Source organism: Miscanthus floridulus, chromosome 1, assembly GCF_019320115.1.
Source record: "Miscanthus floridulus cultivar M001 chromosome 1, ASM1932011v1, whole genome shotgun sequence".
Classification (NCBI taxonomy): domain Eukaryota; kingdom Viridiplantae; phylum Streptophyta; class Magnoliopsida; order Poales; family Poaceae; genus Miscanthus; species Miscanthus floridulus.
Window position 1 is genome coordinate 27,918,734 of NC_089580.1, and position 21,009 is coordinate 27,939,742.

The window sequence follows — 21,009 nt, forward strand, 5'->3', positions numbered from 1 at the left end:
TCGAAGGCGAACCGCGGTTGAAATTGTCCTGTCACCTCTACTTGGCCCGTGGGCCTGAATGCCTGATCGAGTCGCCGCTAGTGATGGGTCCCCATTTTGAGCGTAGCCGATCAGAGAGGCAGGGACCGATCAGGAACGGCGGCTGCTGACGTTAGGTGAAAGACAGCGACTGCAGGTGCGGTGCCCGCTAATATTAGCATCAGGGTCAGGGTTTATAACCAATAAACCGACACAATTGTCGTTGGCGCCTCGGATAAGTGGATGCTAACATCAACACCAACGTTCAAAAAGACCGTCATTTTCAATTCCTTCGACCGTTGCACTGAAATTACCAGCCTCGTTAGTTTTCAAAAAGACCGTCATTTTCAATTCCTTCGATCGTTGCACGGAAATTACCAGCCTCACTGCCTCAGTAGTGCGCCCGGGCTGCTTCTAATAAATTTACAAAAGGACCGAAAAGAAGAAGTATATGTCGTTGCCGAGGACATTAATAATTATAACCAGAGTTAAATTGCGAGACGCACTTGACACATTTTTCAGCGAACGTGCCAAGCTGCGAGTCTGTGACGCACTTCGGCACTTGATACTTGGTTCTGAAAAAAAAAGGACTACGCTGCTACGATCCAATGCGCCCAGGGCCAGCACGATGGCGGCTACTGGCTACGCAGGAAGGTTAAAGAAGCAACGGAACTCTTTCGGATACATGCCACTTTTTGCCGTGAAGCGCCATGACCCATAAGGGCACACCAATTATCGCTGCTACTAGCACTAGCAGCTACCAGCGGCTGATTGTGGACGACGTCTCCAACTCGGCAACTCCAATCATAAAACCTGCCCCGGGATGCAGGCCAAACGCCTCACCTTGGACGCACTCGTGTTTCCAGATGAGCAGAGAGACTCATCTGCTGCTGCATCGAGCCATCGAGTCACGCAGCGCCTAATAACGAACGTGCACGGCACCGCAGCGGCGCGGCGGTGACCATATGCCGCGTGATACATGTGCAATCCCTTGCGCCCGTGTTAGCCTCGTTTGACACACGTCAGCTTCACCAGTAAAACTGTTTTTTTTTTTCGCATTTCAGTTTCATGAACAGCTCACTCTGTGAAGTTAAGCTGTTTTTTAAGACTTGGTTGGCAAAACAACTTCGTATGGTACACCAAAAGAATGAAATTACTGTAATGCCCTTTCTCTTCCTTCTTCCACCTCAACCGTGCGTTTTCTTCGCCATCTCCTCCCCTCAATCTCCCACCGCACGGCTCCACCATCACCGCCGGGAGCTCGGAGCACAGCGCCACCACCTTCTTCGTACTCCCCGCCGCCGCGCGCAACAGATCTAGCCCCTCCACGGCCTCCAGGACACCGTGCCCATGGCCTTCGTCCGCGCGCCGCCACCGCGCCCGGGAAGGCACAGGAAGACTGGAGGAGCGGCATCCGGTGGCCGCGCGGCTACCTCTCGTCCTCGAGTCCCCACGGCGGCACGCACCCAGCGGCGGCGACCCTCCCGGCGGTCCCCGACGGCTGCGCCCCTGGCTGGCGGCGCCCCGGCCTTGCGCCCCCAGTGGCGGCGTCCCGGCCACGGGCTCCCGACAACCGCGCCCAGGCCTCGCGCTTTTGGTGGACGCGTCCCGGCCCTACGTCCTCGGCGGTCGTGCCCCCACCCTGTGCCCTGGCGGGCTGCCCGCCTCCGGCGGAAGCGCCCCAGCCCTGCGCGCTACGGCGAGCCGCGCGGGTGGTCCGCGCTCCAGCGAGCCACGCCGGTGGTCCGGTGCTCCGGCGAGCCTCGCCGCCGACGGCTACGCCCGGCGCCCCGATGGTCGTGCCCCGGCAGGCGGCAGGCCACGCCTCGGCGCCTCCCTCTCGCTCTTCTCTCTCTGCTTGGACAGAAGCAGTCTTTTTGCATGCTGGGCCCCACATATGGGAGATGAAGGTAGGATAAACTATTTTTTTTTCAGCTCTCTTCTATCCCATTCCTCTCTTAGAGGCGAAATAAAACAGCTTCAGGCCTTGTTTAGTTTACATCAAAATTCCAAGTTTTTTCACTCTCTCTCCATCACATCAATTTTTGGACGCTTGCATGGAGTATTAAATATAGATAAAAAAAATAACTAATTACACAGTTTAGTTGGAAATCACGAGATGAATCTTTTGAGCTTAGTTGGTCCACGATTGGACAATATTTACCAAATAAGACGAAAGTGCTACTATTCATCGGGTTGAAAAAATCTTCAATCTAAACAAGGCCTCACCTGTGAATCTATTTTGAAAAAAGATATTTGGCAAAAAAAAAAAAAAAAGCTCACAGCAGACAGGCCCTTAGTGTTACCGCGAGGTCCCGTGATCTACAGACGGAATTTTTGTTTTCAGTTTGTGGAGACTTGGAGTTATATCAAGGACTCGTTTGGTTGGCAGGGATTGTTCCAAGTGTTCAAAGGATATCCTGGTAGGAATAAATCCAGGGGATGATTCCCTGGACAAATGAACCTTGATTTTGAACTCTGTTCTGTTCCTTGCTCTTCTCGTGAGATCTCTGTGAATCTCTGAACAAGCATGACCTCTGCTCATTTGTAATATTAGCAGTACTGTCTACTTGTGCCACGGGAGTACTGACGAGTACAGTAATGGCATTGTTACTTGTGCCTCTGGGCTCTGACGCCACCGCGCCACTGCTGCAAAATGCAGACCTCGCGAGCACAGCGCGCATAGTTCCAGTGGCGCACCAACCGCGCCATGTGGAGGTTGCGATCGCACACATGTTCGCATCGCCGGCGCCCGGCGGCCAGCTAGCCATACCGCATACGCCCACCGGACCGGACGCATAGATACGCAGGGCGCGCATGTGTCCGCACGGGCCCCGAGCCCCCGCCCCCGCTTCTAGATACTCGCCTCGCCATCCAACCCCGCGCACGGATCTCGGCGCGTGCCCACCAGCCGTCGATGACGTACCGCGCGCCGCCGCGCCGCGCGCATTAAAGCTCTCGCTCATCACTGACTCCCGACGAGACTTGGCTTCTACTGCATCGCAATCGCCCGTGGCACTTGCCCCCCGATCGCCACCAGCTGCAGCCACAAGCGCAGCGCTCGACAGCCTCACCAGCCGCCATCACTCGCGGCAGTACCCGGCCGCCCCTGGGAGAGTGGGAGCCAGAGTGTGATAAGCCGCCGCCGCCGGCCTGCTGCCGAGCGCGCCGAGTGCGAGGAGACAGACACTCACTACGCAGCAGCAGCAGGGGCGACGGACCGATCTCTGCGTGCGGGGGGGGAGCAGACAGCAGAGGGGGGAGCGCGCGTGGACGGGCTAAGCGCGGCAGCATGGGCGCCGGGATCAGGATCCTGGCGGCGTTCTTGGCGGCGCTCGCGGCCGCCGCCGCCGCCGGCGTGACGGCGCAGCTGCGGCAGGACTACTACGCGGCGGTGTGCCCGGACCTGGAGAGCATCGTGCGCGACGCGGTGTCCAAGAAGGTGCAGGCGCAGCCCGTCGCCGTCGGCGCCACCATCCGCCTCTTCTTCCACGACTGCTTCGTCGAGGTGCGCGGCCGTCCGCTTTCCTTCCTTGTTCCTCCTTCCCAGAGCTTCGATTGGAGATACCGGGCTGGCGAGTGTGCCGGGCGGCGCGCGCTCGGTCCCAACGCATGTGCGCTTAATTGCTTGCCATGTGAGCGTGAGTGTGATTGTGACCTCGACTGCGATGAATGGACTCGCGCAGGGCTGCGACGCATCGGTGATCCTGGTGTCGACGGGGAACAACACAGCGGAGAAGGACAACCCGAGCAACCTCTCCCTGGCCGGCGACGGCTTCGACACCGTCATCCAGGCCAAGGCGGCCGTCGACGCCGTGCCGGCGTGCACCAACCAGGTGTCGTGCGCCGACATCCTGGCCCTGGCCACCCGGGACGTCATTGCCCTGGTACGTCCTAGACTCCTAGCACGCGGCGCAAATCAATGCCCCACAAATCGCACGCACCTTACGGGCCCAAACCAAAGCTCCCGAACTTTGGATGGACGATTCCCTGCGATGCTAGTAGTAGCGTAAAGCGTAGTGTAGTACAGCACTACAGCTACAGGCTCTGGATTCGCGCAGGCTGGCGGACCGTCGTACGCGGTGGAGCTGGGGAGGCTGGACGGGCTGGTGTCCATGTCCACCAACGTCGACGGCAAGCTGCCGCCGCCGTCGTTCAACCTGGACCAGCTGACGAGCATGTTCGCCGTCAACAACCTGTCGCAGGCCGACATGATTGCTTTATCTGGTGAGCAAATTAACCAAATTACTACTCTTTCTTTCTTCTAAAGAAAAGTTCTAGTCCAACTGCTGTACCAGCACTAGCGAAGTACGCAGGCTAGATTTCCATGTGCTCCGTTCCATGTCTTTCGAGTCAAGCAAAGGGCCCAGCCCAACCAAGGCCAGCGCCCCCAGCGCTGCAATTAAAACTGCAACATTTTGTGTGGTCTCGACGGATCCGTAGCACGATCGAAAATGCATTATCCCCCTAGGTTAGAACAGCAGAGCTGACCAGTTTATTATCACGGTATAAACGAATAGTTGTAGAGTGTGTGGCACTACAGCTGGTCGCTAGTAGAACTAGATCTGAAATGGGTCAACTGTGGCGACTGTCTCTGTCTGGAATGCTTGGTAGCCGTGCTTGCTTGCACAGTTGCACGTGAAAGAAAGGTCAGCAGCGCATTATTGTACTCCATCATCTCCATGGCCTCCACTGTTAGGCATAATCCGACCCAGACCGTTTGCTACTGAGACAGCGCCCAGCTACATTATTCGGCCCATTTATTGAGGCACATAAGTACAGGCCTGCCAAATGAGCTGTCGAAACCAAAAAAACTCGTGGCATCATTCAGTGTCACGGAGCAGGACTGCTGACTGCAGGAGCATACAGCAAAGAAACAATTTTTAAGGCCTTGTTTAGTTCACGGTTAGAAATCGGTATCTGACACTGTAACACTTTTGTTTGTATTTAACAATTATTATCCAATCATGGCCTAACTAGGCTTAAAAGATTCGTCTCGTAATTTACAATCAAACTGTGTAATTAATTATTTTTTTATCTACATTTAATACTTCATGCATGTATCCAAAGATTTGATGTGGTGGAGAGAGAGTGAAAAAACTTACGATCTAAACAAGGCCTAAAATGAAAAAAAACGTTCCTGCACAGCAATCTGCAACATGATCCACTGAAAACGCTGAGAAACAGCGTGAAATTTGTATGCTTCTGTTGAAGGAAAAAAGAGAGAGAAAATCTGCGTGTTCCGAGTGGCACTTTGATTGAGCTGTTCCTCTTCCAATCCTTGCAGCGGCGCACACGGTGGGGTTCGGGCACTGCAGCACGTTCTCGGACCGGATCCAGCCGCAGTCGGTGGACCCGACGATGAACGCGACGTACGCGGCGGACCTGCAGGCGGCGTGCCCGGCCGGGGTGGACCCCAACATCGCGCTGCAGCTGGACCCCGTCACGCCGCAGGCCTTCGACAACCAGTACTTCGTCAACCTGGTGAACGGCCGCGGGCTCCTCACCTCCGACCAGGTGCTCTACTCCGACGCCCGGTCGCAGCCCACCGTGGTGGCGTGGGCGCAGAACGCCACCGACTTCGAGCAGGCGTTCGTCGACGCCATCACCAGGCTCGGCCGCGTCGGCGTCAAGACCGACCCGTCGCAGGGGAACATCCGCCGCGACTGCGCCTTCCTCAACTGATCGTCTCGTCTGGGTCCGCCGCCTCTGAAGTAAAGTTTTATCTCAAGTAGATGGATGGAGAGAACATGGACATACAAGGGCTGGTTATATCTCAAGTGTTCATATAGAATCTAGAGTAAAGGTTAATTAATCATATCAGCACAAGGTTAAATGGTTAATGCTAAGGAGATTGCTTGATTCAACGATTGATATTAAAGCCGGCTAAAGCTGTTTTGGTGTGAGAGAAAAATACCGTAGATTCTACCTAATAAGCCGGCTGATAAGTTCAAGCACTTAGCTTGCTTGGTAGGGCAAATGTATTCCTTTTCCTTCTTAATTTGTTCAGTCTCGGAGCAGTATTTGTTTGAATGTTTTCTTCTTGTTTGTGTTAGCCTGTTAGGGTTGGTTCATGGATGACAGTTGACAGGAAGAGTGATCATTTCTGTAGTTACATGTATTTTTTTTTTCCTGAAACAGCCCTTGCTGTTTTCAGGCATTCAAGCCTTCAAGGCATAGCATTCCGTGGTGCGTAGCAGAATGCACTGAGAATGCGCGTATGCTTGATCCAGATAGGCGACAACTATTTCTGATCAAAAAGATTGGCGACAACTACTATAGCAGAAGACGTGCAGAGCAACCATTCTTGTGATGGATCGTCCACGCGTGCGCAATCGTGTGGAAATGACTTTCTTGTGGAATTCTTCAGAACAGCTGCACTGCACAAGGCAGCTACGTATATAAAACAAACCACATTCAACTCCAAAATTTTAGCTGTGAGCAAAACGCGGAAAGCAATGCGTTGTTCTGGATTAAACACAAATGGCGGTGAAACTACCGCATCAATCGCCATTACTGGCCCGTTTGACAAGGGAGCAAAGAATCCATACCAATTGATCTTTGTTTTTTTTAGCAACGACACCGCGGGAGCTGAGAGGCTCCACTTGAGTACATTCTCCACAGATTCCGAGCGAGCCGGTGATGGAAGGTGCATAGCACCTACAACATGGGTGACCCTCCAAAGGTCCAACATGGTACAAAGTGGGGGAGAAGATAACAACTTCAGCACCAACAGTAACACAACACAACAACAATAACAATATGATTTAGCTACCAGCTCAACCTAGTAACCGAAGCAAATGCAACACTACTTCCTAACACGTGCCACCATCAACGACAGACTCCGACGAACTCTAAACCATATGCAGCTATAAAGCATTGAGTGGGATCCGACAGACAACAACCAGGAGGCTGTAAGGCATTGAGTCGAGGCCAACAAACGATAGCCGTGAGATACATCAACTATGAGCGCATCTGGGCTCCATCTGACGTCCACCAACGCCATTTTAGGGAAGGAATCCTCAAAGGGGAGGACCGCCAGGAGGAGAACGAGGAGATCCAGAGAAGAGATCAAGGTCCGCACCGCCCAGCATGGGATGATGCGAGACACTCAAATGAACTAGAGGATGACAGAGCAAGCTGTTAACAAGCGAGCAACTAACAGCAAGTAGTGAGCGCACAAGCCAAGGGGTAGGTAGGGCCGGCCTTGGGATTTTGGGGGCCAGGGCAAGACTAAAAAATGAGGACCCTTAGATCATATGTACATGTGTTATCACTTGTATTAGTTTGGATGCTAACATACCTCACCGATGTCCAAATTATTATCTGCCGTAAGGCCTTGCTATCAGGATTATCTCGTCACATACTGGTTAACAGAATATTTTTTTTCTTCGAAATGAGACACATCAACTAGTAGCGGTTGCTTTAGAACACACACGTTTCTATTTCTCCTTCACTAAAAGCTTGGCAAAACGTGAGAACCAAACTGGTACAGACGTACAGTTGTTGGGGGTTCATACATACGAGAAACGCATCAGGCTGAGCTAACGATGATTATTATCCGGTGATTATTTTCAAGAGATAATATGGAGAAGTAACCTTCAAGCTAGCCGAATGGCTGCATGATGGAGCGGCTGGTCATTATCAGATAAGAGCGGGAGCAGATCTTCGTCGAGGGCCTCGAGGCGTATCCTCCGAGAAGAAGAAAGTGGGCGAGCTTTAGCAAGGCTGTTGACTCTCTGCAAGAAGGACAATAAGGTTGTGAATTTTGTTGCCGAGAATCACCACCTCTGCTAGGCCGTTGACTCCAAGAACGAGCTGAGGGCCGGGAGTCGGAGTCTACAGCGGCCACTGGGGACAAGCTAGCCGACGCGACGACGAGGCTAGAGTTGGCGAGAAGAAACTAGATGGGAGCGTGCGCGAGAAGGGGAGAAGACAGACGTGTGTGTGGGGGGAGGGGGGGGGGGGGGACGACCGCCCCCAGGGCCGGCCCTGGGATGGGAGGGTAGTTAGACCAAAAGCAAGATGGGAGGGAGAGCAACCCGGAGGAGCACAAGGACACGCCGAGGAACACATGCGCAACATCCAAAGATAGCAGAAGGACACAGACAGGAGCAACCAGGGAGAGCAGGTGTGCTTGTATCGATGCCTTCAACAAGGGAAGTGACGTCCATGGACGCCACCATCGACGATTGGAGCACCAGGCTCAATAAGGGTTTCCACCTCGAGACCTGCCCAACTGATGCAACAACCTCGTAGATGCTTCCACGATGGCAAAAATTGAAATCTACAGCAACGCCTCTAGGGAGGGATATGACGCCATTTTGTGCCATCGTCGCTGGCATGGAGCAGCAGCCAGGCGAGGTTCTCACCTAGATTCCATATGCCTACGGAAGCGAGCCCTGAGCACAATGCGACAACAACGATGAGGAGCCGAGGCGGCCGCCGATGGTGTAGAGGAACACGGGCATGGGCGCAGGCGTGCTGATGCCCGAGTACCCGTGCACGGTCGGGGACGCGTCCATGCATGCTACAGGAGCATGCACGTGTCGCAGCAGACCACCACATCGTCTTGCCAGACCTAGGCGAGGTCCACGACGCCTGCCCAGGCCGTGCCCAACAACGACGGCCAGAGGGGGGAGTACTCTCTCCTGTATCCGCGCCCGCTGCCTTTATGCATGGTGGGGGCTGCGCCGTTCGACCTTAGAGGCCGTGACACTCAAGATGGAGTGCTGCTTTTCCGAGCGACACGACAGATCTCCACGAACGTCACCTTGGCAAGCCGTGTCCCTAGCCTGGCGAGCTACAGCAGCCCGAAGGAAGTAGATCCTGCCGCCGCTGGAAGCCCGGGCCGGCTAGAGCTGGCTGCAAGCAGCCGCTCCACCACAGCCCTAGCCAACGGCGCACGAGTCTGGCCGCCGCCCCCGGCCCTGGCCACCGTCCCGGATGTGGCCGGCCCTTGGCCACCATGAAGAAGCCTGAAGAAGCCTAGAACTTGAGTCAGCTTCGAGGAGGCGCTGGATCTGGCAACTGGAGCCTCGGATCCGGCCGACCGAACGACCTAGCTCGCCAGAGTTGAAGAGGGTAGGGAGAGGGGTGGACAGGAGAGGGGGGAGGAGGGCCTACGAACAACACCCTTTTTTGGGCTGCCGCTGTCCGCCGAAGGGCGGCGACGTGGCCGGAGGGGGTGCATGGGGGGGGGGGGGGCTAGGGCGCTGATGAGTCGCCCCCGAGTCACCCGCTGGGGGCGCTCGGGGGAATGGAAAATGGGAGCCATGTCACTTGAAATAATCTTAATTGATCTTTCAGTAGAAGCAGTCTATATCAGTTCAGGAACCACGAGGATATATATGTGCCAGCAGTAGTGGTATCCTTTCCATCATCAGCTACACAAAACAGATTACTAGTCTCTACGACATCCGTCGACATGGCATCCACAATCAATACAAAATTAACAGCCTGTTTGTTTGGCTGTGGCTTGTCGTAAACGATCATAAATTTTTAGCCGGAACAATATTTTTCTCTCACACAAACCAGCCAACAGTACTTCTTCACGAACCAGCAACGATACGAACCAGCCAACCGAACAGGCTAAAGATAAGCCGCGGCAATGGCCGGATCTTTCAACGAAAAATAATTAACATAATTATACAACCCTGTATGTAACTATAAAGCATGGATATTATCATCACGACTCACAGACGAAAGGCAACCAAAACGATTAAGAAAAAGGTTAAAAAAAGATTAAGAAAAGGTTGCAAAAAGAAGACATACATAACTGATCTCATAAGCGTATCGTCGTCATAGCTGAGTCTGTAGCAGGGAACGACAGAGAACATGCGTACACATAACAAAAGGGCCATCTCAAGTGTTCATATAGAATTCAGAGTACGATGTTAATCATCATTGAAAGTTTAAATGGCAAACGCCAGGAAAGATTATTCGATTCAACAATTAACATATGCACGTACTCACGTACACACACACACGTACCCACACCTATGATCCCTATGAACGTATACACACACACATGGCCTATAATGACCATCACCTACGAGTGTCTCCAGAGTTCACGAGCAAATTATTATTTTAATTGCTAGAACAGATGTAATTGTTTTCTATTTTGTTCTATCTCGGATCCAGATCTACCAATGTTTTCTTGTAATGTTTCTCTTTTTGGGACTAGTTGTCACTCAACCTCACCCTAGCGCCTCCCTCCCCCCCCCCCCCACCCCCACCACCCCACCCCACCCCACCCCACCCCCAATGATTACTGCCCTTATTCTCTCTTGTTTTCTGAGATCGAGTTTCTCATGTACTCCTTCCGTCCTGAAATATAGTGCATTCCGGCATTTGAAATTTATCCTAAAATATAGTGCATTCAGGGAACAAGAAGATAATGTTTACATAAATAAAAATACGTGATTATTTTATATAAGGAAAGTAATTCATGTACTTGCCATACTTTGTATAAGGAGACTAAGAGTTCACCCTTTAATCATCCGGAATAGAATCAGATTTCAATGGATTAGGAAGTTAAGTGAGGGATACATGCGCCTATTGCACTCATCCTTATTTTATCCGAGAATGACATTATATTTCAGGAGGGAAGGAGTAGATTGGTAGAGCTATGAATTCTGAAATGGTTGGTAGCAAGGAGTTTGTGTAAGGCAATTTGCTACAACTGTTAGCCCGATGACATATCCAACAGCTAGAATCGCCATAAATGGGAGTAGTGTGAGGCATGAAACTGAAGAATTGCTTGGGAGCCATGGCTGGAAGGAGAAGGTTGAAGAGAAAGAAGACCAGAGATAGAGTTAAAAAAAGGAGCTGTCAGATGAAATGATAATGAAAAAGTTAGGCGTAAAAGAGTCAATAAATAAAATACATATGGTGCGTAAATCTTTTGTTAACCCCGGCTATTTGAGCCCCTTTTCAAAGAATAGGACTTAGGAGTACCAAAATAATTTGATGTAAGAACCCATGCTATGTGTTAGATCTCACTTTAACATATCTAATCCATAAACAGGATCTTAGCTTATCTAAAACATGATCACTAACATCACTTATGTGGAATGGGCGTCACTAGCGCCCGGACGTCCAGAGCCACTCCAAAATATCAGACGCCTTTGGTCCTTTGCGTGGGAGGCCGGGCTGCACGTGAAAGAAGCCTACAACGCCTGTTTTTGCGTGCTCCACCATGTGGACCCCACGTTGTGTACCGCTGTTTACACCAAAATTTGGAGAGAAGAACGCGGGAATTTGTAGGCTTCAAAATCATGTCCATCAAGGAATTGATTGCATGAAGATCGATATCAGCTGATTCAGATACGACTCCGGGATCAGATCTCATTGGATGACATCAGCACGTAGTGGTGATGAACTACTGTTGGCGTCATATCGGACTCTACAAAAAGAAAAAATTAGGGTCCAAGTTATCTTAAATTAGGAATGTTTTCTTCTATGTCGAAGATTGTAATGAGTCGTGCTCGAGTAGGATTCATGTTTAGACTCCGGATATAATATCAAACCCTGGCTATGTTCATTAGATTTATCTTTATTAAATGATTAAATAACGATGAGATGTTTCATTTATACAAAAGAGATTCGGTTACCTGCAGTGATTGGCTTAGCATAAATTAATTATTATTGACATCCTTTTGCCATTGATTAATGTTTGTCTAAATAACAAGATCTATCCTGAGCGATAACTGACTTACCTTCCATAATTTAATGAATTTTAATTGATTTATTCTTATGAGTATGCTGGAATCGACTATTTAGTCGATTTCCTTCCATATCGGCTCTCAGAGCCGCACATTTGGGACTGTCTGGCAACACCGGCATGTTCCGCCTTAAATTACTAATTAGCTTTCTCTCCTTATCAATTGCAGGGTCAAATTGACTGGCACATCTCAGGAGGAGTGCGCAGGATCGATCATCCCTACGCTGAAGCTAGGTGGATCTCCAGCTCCATCGAATGGACCCTTCCGGCTTGCTCGTGTGCCCTCGGCACGGGATGAAATTTTGTGCAAACACACGTTCATGGCACGCCTGGTGAGACACCACAATCGTCATGGCGGTTCACAATAACAACAACATCCTTATGGTACATTATGAAGATCTACCTGATGGAGATAAAGATGTCATCGGTAAAACTATAGAAGAATTTCAGAACAAGTGTTTGTTGTCCTACACCAAAACACATGACAACACAATTGTTCAAAAATATCCACTACCAAGAGTTCTATTACACGGGCAGACAGATACAGTTGAAGCTGAAGACAGACGTTTCTTCACGGAAATTATAAACAAATCTGTTCATGATGCCATATCAAGCCATAACGAAGCTTTTTTGGACACACTCCACAACGCCATGAAAGAGGTGGTTCATGGGTTTCTAGTTGGTCAAGTTGGACTGGCTTATTACAATATTCCACATCCGTCGACCTAAGGGACTAATCAAGTCGGTACCAGTCATTAAGAAGCAGCACCAGCTGGTAATGATGATATCCAGGCAGTTCAGAATTCATCTGAACAAGCTCAAGGTACTACTATGAATCAGACATAGTATAATCCTAGATTGTCAGTGCAGCATGTGCAACAGCCAGCGGGGCAAGATCAGAACCAGGTGATTAATTTTGGCACATCAGGCCATATATCATTGTCAGCTAAAAAATAGCACCATCAGTTCAAAGGATTTATAGAGATATAGATCCTCATGTCTACAATCAAAGACTTCAAGCAACAAACCAGCAAAGAACCCAGTAGATAGAGATCCCACAAGGGTATCATTATGGCAAAGATTATAATACTCTTCACATGATTCTGAATCCAGGGTATCAAGGCACATGGGATTTCAATCCATAGATGGGTCAGCAGGTGTCGAGAAATCCAAATTCACATGCTGACGAGCTGTTGCTGAAGGTGACTAAGATGATGAAGAATCAGTTCGGTCTGAAGCTAAAAGGGCTAACCTTTTCATACAAACACCCATATCTAGAATGGTATGATTTGGTCGCTCTTCCTGTAAATTATAAGCTTCTAGAGTTTACTAAGTTCACTAGCCAAGATAGCATAAGCACAATAGAACATGTCAGTCGGTATCTTACATAGTTGGGCAAAGCATCCGTTGAAGAGACCCATCTAGTTCGTTTCTTCTCTCTATCACTGTCAGGGCCAGCCTTTACTTGGTTTTCATCACTACCAGTCAACTCCATTGCCAACTGGGCTGACCTCGAGAAGAAATTTATACATATTTTTATACTAGGACTGGAGAAAAGAAAATTACCGATCTGACAACTATAAGACAGAAGACTAATGAATCGGGCACTGAGTTTCTTCAGAGGTTCCGAGAGACTAGAAATTTATGCTTCTCATTAAACTTGGCTGATGACCAGCTAGCTGTTTTAGCTATTCAAGGAATGCTGCCAATATGGAAAGAAAAACTATCGAGACAAGAATTTGATAACTTGGGTTAATTGGCTCAACGAGTGGCTACATTCAATAGCCAATTCCAGAGTAGGGGTAGAGATACCCAATTTTAGAAGAGTACCGCAGTGGCTGAAGCTTATAATCCATACTCAGTCGATGACGGCTATGAAGATGAAGAAGACGTTGCTGTGGCTGAATGGAATTGGGGCAAAAAATAGTAATGGTGCCAAATCCTTGGGGAAGAGGAGTCGAGGAGAGCTATGACTTTGATGTCATAAAATTAGACAAGCTCTTTGATTTCTTGCTTGAAAAGAGACAAATCAAGTTACCCGATAATCATGTTATGTTTCCCCTTGATCAATTGAAGAATAAGAAGTTCTGTAAGTTCCATAACGCTACCTCTCATTACACTAATGAATGCAGAATTTTCCGACAACATATACAAAGGGCTATTCAGCAAGGAAGGCTCAAATTTGATACGACTTGGAAAATAAAAATTGATGATAATCCTTTCCCAGGAGATCAAAACATGGTTGATGCTAGGCTGCTCAAAGTAAAGACTAAGGTCCTAACATCAACCAAATCAAGAGAAGCTAGAACAGTCAATCCCAAGATGCAAATATCGACCGACGAATACAGGGAAATTAAAAGACGTCACGATAAGCAAAAGAGCCGATATGAGTAGGGAGAAACGTTAAAGGAAGGGGTGATAAAGCCACGGGTTATATCTCAAATTCTGTTGAATAAATGGCAGCGGTAGAGGGAAAAGGATTATCAGCGTTGGTTAGAAAAGCAAGAATACCAGCGTCAACAGGAAAAAGAGAGGTACGAAAGAAAGCAAACTGAATTGCATTGGAATTGTCCTTTCTTCAGACATTGCTGGAATGAAGGGTTGAAGTTGTCTACCAGGAGTAACTGTCCAGAGTGCAGTGATTAGTATTGGGAGTTTAGGTAATCTTAAGCCAACCACCGGTCTATCCATGCTCAAGATGCATATCACCATAATAACATGGATCGACGCCTAAAAAATAGAAGTATTCATAATCGGCTAGGAAAAAGAGTTGTCGATCAAGATTAGGCTGATTATGAAGAAGAAGGCAATAAGAAAGAATATGTTTGGCAGGAAGGCTAATGGTGTTCAGGAGGTTTAACAAGAAGCCAGAAGAGAAGGGTGCAACGCCTAAGGAATAAAGAGTTGGAACAGGCTTAGGCATCCGATAAACCTCAAGTTTGGCGTGCTAAGCAAACAACCGATAGAAAGCAACCATCGGCTAATATTCAAATGGCTTTTTTGTTGCCATCAGAGTTTAGAGCTCTAGAAGATCAAGAAGTTTATTCGGATTTCGATGAATCGGAGTATGAGAAGATGGTTGCCAAGTTAATGGTTATACATCAAGCGATATTGATAAACCAGTCAAGCATCAGCACCTAAAGGCTTTATATGTAAAAGGTTTGATTGATGAGAAGCCAATGAACAAGATGTTGATGGACGGAGGTGCTTCTGTCAATCTTATGCCTTACACCACTTTTTGTAAGCTTGGCAAGGGACTAGGAGATCTGATTGAGACCGGCATGATGCTTAAAGTCTTTGGGGGTAATGCGTCTAAGACTCGGGGGCAATGAATGTCGAACTGACAATCAGGAGTATGACTCTGCTCACAACGTTCTTCGTCATCAATGGAAAAGGGTCATACAGTTTGCTCCTTGGTCGTGATTGGATTCATGTGAACTGGTGTGTACCATCGACCATGCATCAATGTTTGATTCAATGGCATGGAGATGATGTCGAACTGGTTCGTGCTGATGAGTCTGTAAGTATTGCAACAGCCGATCCAGTCTTTTGGGAACTAGGAGACTTCGAATGCTTTTCTGGCAAGTTATGGGAAGGAGGCTTCATTAAGATCAGTAATGAAAGCCAACAATCAATGCAAGCAATTGGCTCTGAGAGTTTGTTTTAGTTAGTAGTCATAGCTTCACGTCGGCCATTGGAATAAGGGAAAATAAGCATTAATTCTGAATATGGGTTTAGGCCAACGTATGAATGCTAAATGAAATCCTAAGTGCGGGTCAGAATTGATGGATTTCTTAAACGAAGTTTTATTGCACTTGATGAGATGCTTGCTCTAGATCGATCGATCGTTTAACCTTTGGTTTGAAGAGTTTTGGTGCAACCTGTTAATAGCAATCGATGAAATATATTTGAAGGAATATTATACTAGCATTTGATCAACACTTGATAGCCGATTCATTTAGTCATCGGCTCTAATAGCCGGTACCAGAAAGGTATCACCTCTAGTTCAAAAATAAAGAAACTTAAAAGACATAAAAGCCGATACGATATGTATCGCCTCTAGAGCAAAGAATAAAACAAAAACATTCATGACATATACAAGGGCATTGCACTGAGACACATTCATGAAAAAAGAACATGAGTCTTTGTTCATTGGTTTACCCTAAGTACAAACTAATCGAAGACCTTGTTCACTACATCCTGAGCGGATGTAATGTCCACAATGGCCTCCATGGCAACGATGAATTCTTCGAGCAGGTCCTCATGTTCCTCAGGACCGTCACCCATTGGGAAGCCAGTCTCCATGGCATGGAGCTTGTACCCTGTCTAGACTTGCGCCGCGGTCAGCGCCACCGATGCGTCGTGGCAAACGCCATGGAGGGCGATCTCCTGAATGCGGGCCGGGATGTCTTGGAGACGAGCATTGATGAGGGAAGCCTGAGCATTCATGGTGTCTGTGGCCGCGTTCGCCGCCAGTTGGAGAGACTCAAACTGCACCATCAAGGCTAGCAATCACAGGAATAGAATGACTATCAAGATAAAGGCAATGGAAGTCAGAGTGGAGGCGTTTCTGGAATTCATCTTACCCGCCACCATGGCGTCGGATTCGGCTAGCTGTGCCTGAATGACGCTGGCCTCTTCTTCGGCAGCATGAAGGGTAGCCTGAGAAACCTCAAAGCGGATCTCGAGTTGGCTGTTTTCCTGAGTTGCCTCAGAATAGTGGTCCTGGGCCACCCTCAACTCCTAGAGGAAGCGCCGGGCATCATCACCATTGTACGAGTCGGAGGAGTCCGACGATGAGGCCGGCATAGAAGACACAACATCAGAGGGCTCACCGGCCCTAGGAAGAGGACAAAGACTGTCATTTAAAACGAACCTGTAGACAAATCAGAGCAGTTCGTCGTTATAAGCAGAACATGTTGATCTCACCTCATACGTCAGAGGCGCTGGTTCACCGGCATGTTCTCCTCCAGAACTTCCTCCGCCGCACGCTTGCCGCGACTCTCCTCGCCGGCCATGAAGTTGATCGGATCTACATGAAGGGAGAAGGGACGCTACAGAGTCCAACGAGGGAGGAGAAAAGCAAAGGAACATGAAGGAAGTGATGAATGACTTTCTATTTCTAGTTGCATTTCCAAACCCTTAGAAATATAAGCTAGCAACATTATTTATCAACACCAAGTATTTCATTATCATCTATAAAGTTTGTACTTTCAACTTTATTTAAGTGTTGCATATATGTTCTATATTATTTTTGTTCAATAAAAATTGGTTTTAAACCCTAAGTAATATAACATAACTATCAAATCAACTTTCGTTTCGCATTTCTGTTGATAGTTTTGAGTTATGGAAATTGATCTACACTCTTTATTATATGCATTAACACATAAACATGATGCTCATGACATGTTTTAGTAAATGATTTATAGTGTAACACCGAGGGTGTTACAAATCTACCCCCCTTAAACAAAATCTCGTCCCAAGATTTTATGTGCCTAATGTGGGAAAAGAGATAAGAAATAAATTCTGATTTAAACAATTACCTCGGTTAACTAGAAAGAAGAAGGGAATAATGCTTCAAGATATAACTTTCTTGCTCCCACATTGCTTCGTCCTCTGAGTGATTTTGCCACTGAACTTTATAGAACTTCACCACACTGTTTCTAGTCACTCTTTCTTTTTCATCTAAGATCTTGACATGATGCTCAATATATGACAAATCAGGATGGAGGGGAAGTCCTTTAATTTCCACAACTTCATTAGGGACCCACAAATATTTCTTCAATTGAGATACGTGGAACACATTGTGGACCGCTGATAAAATATCTAGAAGTTGGAGACGATAAACAACCTGGCCACATCGCTCCAAAACCTTATAAGGACCAACATAACGAGGAGCTAACTTTCCATGGACGCCAAATCGATGCACACCTCTCATGGGAGACACTTTGAGATACACATAGTCATCCACTTCAAACTGCAAGAGCCTTCTTCTTTTGTCAGCATAAGTTTTCTGTCGGCTCTGAGCTGCCTTCAAATGACTCTGAATAATACTGACTTGCTCTCGAGCTTCCTTAATAAAATCAGGTCCAAAATATCCATGGTCTCCCACTTCAACCCAGTTAAGTGGTGTCCTACATTTCTTTCCATACAAAGCTTCAAATGGTGCCATACGAATGCTTTCTTGATAGCTATTGTTGTAAGAAAACTCAGCTAAGTTCAAGCATTCATCCCACTTCTCAGGAAAAGAAATAGCACACACTCTCAACATATCCTCAAGTACCTAATTTACCCTTTTTGTTTGGCCGTCAGTTTGCGGATGATAAGCTGAAATTCTAAGGAGACTAGTACCAAGACATTGCTAAAGTTGCTCCTAGAAACAAGAGACAAAGACAGACCCTCTATCAGTGATGATAGTAAGAGGAATTCCATGCGGGGTCACAATCCAGTCAAAATACAACTTGGCATACTTCTTGGCTGAATATCTAGCATCTAATAGGAGAAAATGAGCGGACTTGGTAAGGCGATCCACAATGACCCAAATAGAGTCATACCCCTTGGACGTGCAGGGTAAACCCACAATAAAGTCCTAGGAAATATCTTCCCATTTACAAACAGGGATAGACAAGGGCTGCAAAAATCCTAGGGTACGCATATGGTCTGCCTTAACTGTAGCACAAGTGTCGCACTCCACGATGTACTTGGTGATATCCCTCTTCATATTTGACCACCAATACAAGTGGCGCAAATCATGATATATTTTGTTGCTTCCTGGATGGATGGACAACTTGAAATGAAGAGCTTCATCCAAAATCCTTCTTCTAAGCTCCTCACTTGATGGAACCATCGATCTATTTTTGAACCTCACCACACCTTGGTCATCAATACTTAAATGAGGACTACTCCCTTCGGCAATTAACTTCTTGACATGTGGGATTTCTGAAACATCTTGCCTTTGCTCTATAATAATTTGCTCAAGTAAATCCGAGACTAGAGCAATATGAGCATGCACCTCAGCATGATTGAGAGACAATGGTGCTTCTTTAGTTTGATATGACTTTTGGCTCAAAGCATCAACTACCACATTGGCTTTTCTAGGATGGTAATGAACTTCCAAATTATAATCTTTGATTAGCTTCAACCACCTTCGTTGCCTCATGTTCAGCTCAGACTGAGTAAAAATATATTTGAGGCTCTTATGATCTATAAAAATGTGTACTTTATTTCCCAACAGATAATGCCTCTAATTTTTTAGAGCGTGCACCATAGTAGCCAGCTCTAAATCATGGGTGGGATAATTCACCTCATGTTTTTAGCTGGCGTGAAGCATAAGCTATGATACATCCATCCTGCATAAGCACACATCGCAACCCCATCTTTGAGGCATCACAATATACATCAAAAGGTCTATTAATCTTCGGGTGAGCAAGAACAAGAGCAGTGGTAAGGAATTGTTTCAGAGCCTAGAAAGCTTCCTCGCACATCGGACTCCATACAAATTTGACATCCTTCTAGAGCAACTTGGTCACGGGTTGGGCTATTTTGGAGAAGTTAGGAATGAAGCGCTGATAATAACCAGCAAGGCCAAAGAACTGATGGATCTGATGCACTAATTTGGGAGATTTCTAATTTAACACATCCTGCACCTTGCTTGGGTCTATATAGATACCTTTAGGTGTTAGAACATGTCCCAAAAACTACACTTGGTCTAACCAAAAATCACATTTACTGAATTTGGCATACAACTTATGTTCCCTTAATCGAGCTAATACTATCCGAAGATGTTGGGCATGCTCTTCCTTGTTTTTGGAGTATATCAAAATATCATCAATGAACACCACTACAAACATATCCAGCTATGGCATAAAGACTGAATTCATGAGGTACATGAAGAATGCAGGAGCATTGGTGAGACCAAAAGACATGACTAGGTATTCATACAACCCATACCTAGTAGAGAAAGCTGTGTTTGGTATATCTTGTGGTCGAATCTTAATTTGATGATACCTAGAATGAAGATCAATCTTTGAAAACACTTTGGCACCTTCCAACTAATTGAACAAAGTATCAATACGAGGTAAAGGATACTTGTTCTTAATAGTTACCGCATTGAGAGAGCGGTAATCCACACACATCCACAGAGTAATGTCCTTCTTCTTCACAAAAATAGCTGAACAACCCCATAGTGAAGAACTAGGACGGATAAATCCCTTCTTCAATAATTCCTCTAACTGCTTCTTCATTTTAGCTAGTTCTTTAGGAGCCATACGGTAGGGACACCATGTAATAGGAGCAGTGCTAGGTTCTAACTCAATGGAAAACTCCACATTTCTATCTGGTGGCAACCTAGGTAGATCCTCAGGAAAGACATCCGAAAACTCACAGACCACTCGAATAGAGGCAAGATCAGGAGAAGCTTCAACATGAGTAGCAACTAGTAAGGATGGATCTGAGGGCTTAAGAAGACACGTCCTATCCTCAGAAGAAGGAAGCCGTAACTCAATAGCTCTCTGCTTAAGGTCCAAGACTACCCCATAAACTCGCAACTAGTTCATGCCCAGAATTGCATCAATGCCTTGCCTAGGCAGCACCATGACCTAGAGGCGATAAGTGTTATTGGCTAGCACTAATCCAACTATGTCCATCCAAGTATTAACGCACAACTACGCACTCGGAGTACTAATTCTATAGGCAATAGGTATAGTCTTAAGAGATATATTGTGCCTTTGTCCATACCCCATGCTCATGAATGAATGTGATGCACCAGAATCAAACAACACATATGCTGGGTGGGAATCAATGGTGAACATACCAGCCATCACTGATTCATTCTGTAAGATTTCCTTAGCCTCAGTGAAGTTAACATGCACAGAGCGGCTTACGGGCACCTTCTTCTTGATGATCGTCCGCTTGATTAGACGGGAGTTGGTTGAGGGCTAAGCAGACTATGCAGGTTGGTTCTACGAACACTCCTGAGCATAGTGGCCTTCCTTGCCACACTTGAAACATGCACTAGGCTTGTTCCCCAACCCTTGATGAGGTGGGACCTACTGCCCCAGGGGCTATTGCTGTTGCACTTGCTGAGTGGGTGCACGGTACTGGGTGGGAGGTGCCTAGTGGATCTGCTGAGGCTGACGGAATGACTGCCCACCCAAAGACTGGTATGCACCCGCCTGACAACCTGCACCTTCTGAGCCTAGAGGTGACTGGAAGACCTAGTAATCACCCGCTTGTGCTTCCACTTAGCCTAGGAGTCACATTAAAGT

At 47.4% G+C, this 21,009-nt stretch overlaps 1 protein-coding gene across 1 annotated transcript; it reads left to right on the forward strand.

Annotated features, from left to right (window-relative positions):
- The first annotated feature begins 2,672 nt into the window (after positions 1-2,672).
- On the forward strand, positions 2,673-6,122 carry LOC136476803 (peroxidase 35-like). Its single transcript, XM_066474762.1, has 4 exons — positions 2,673-3,526; positions 3,705-3,905; positions 4,080-4,245; positions 5,306-6,122. The coding sequence occupies exons 1-4, from the start codon at positions 3,311-3,313 to the stop codon at positions 5,701-5,703; spliced, it is 981 nt and encodes a 326-aa protein (XP_066330859.1). The 5' UTR covers positions 2,673-3,310; the 3' UTR covers positions 5,704-6,122.
- Positions 6,123-21,009: the final 14,887 nt, after the last annotated feature.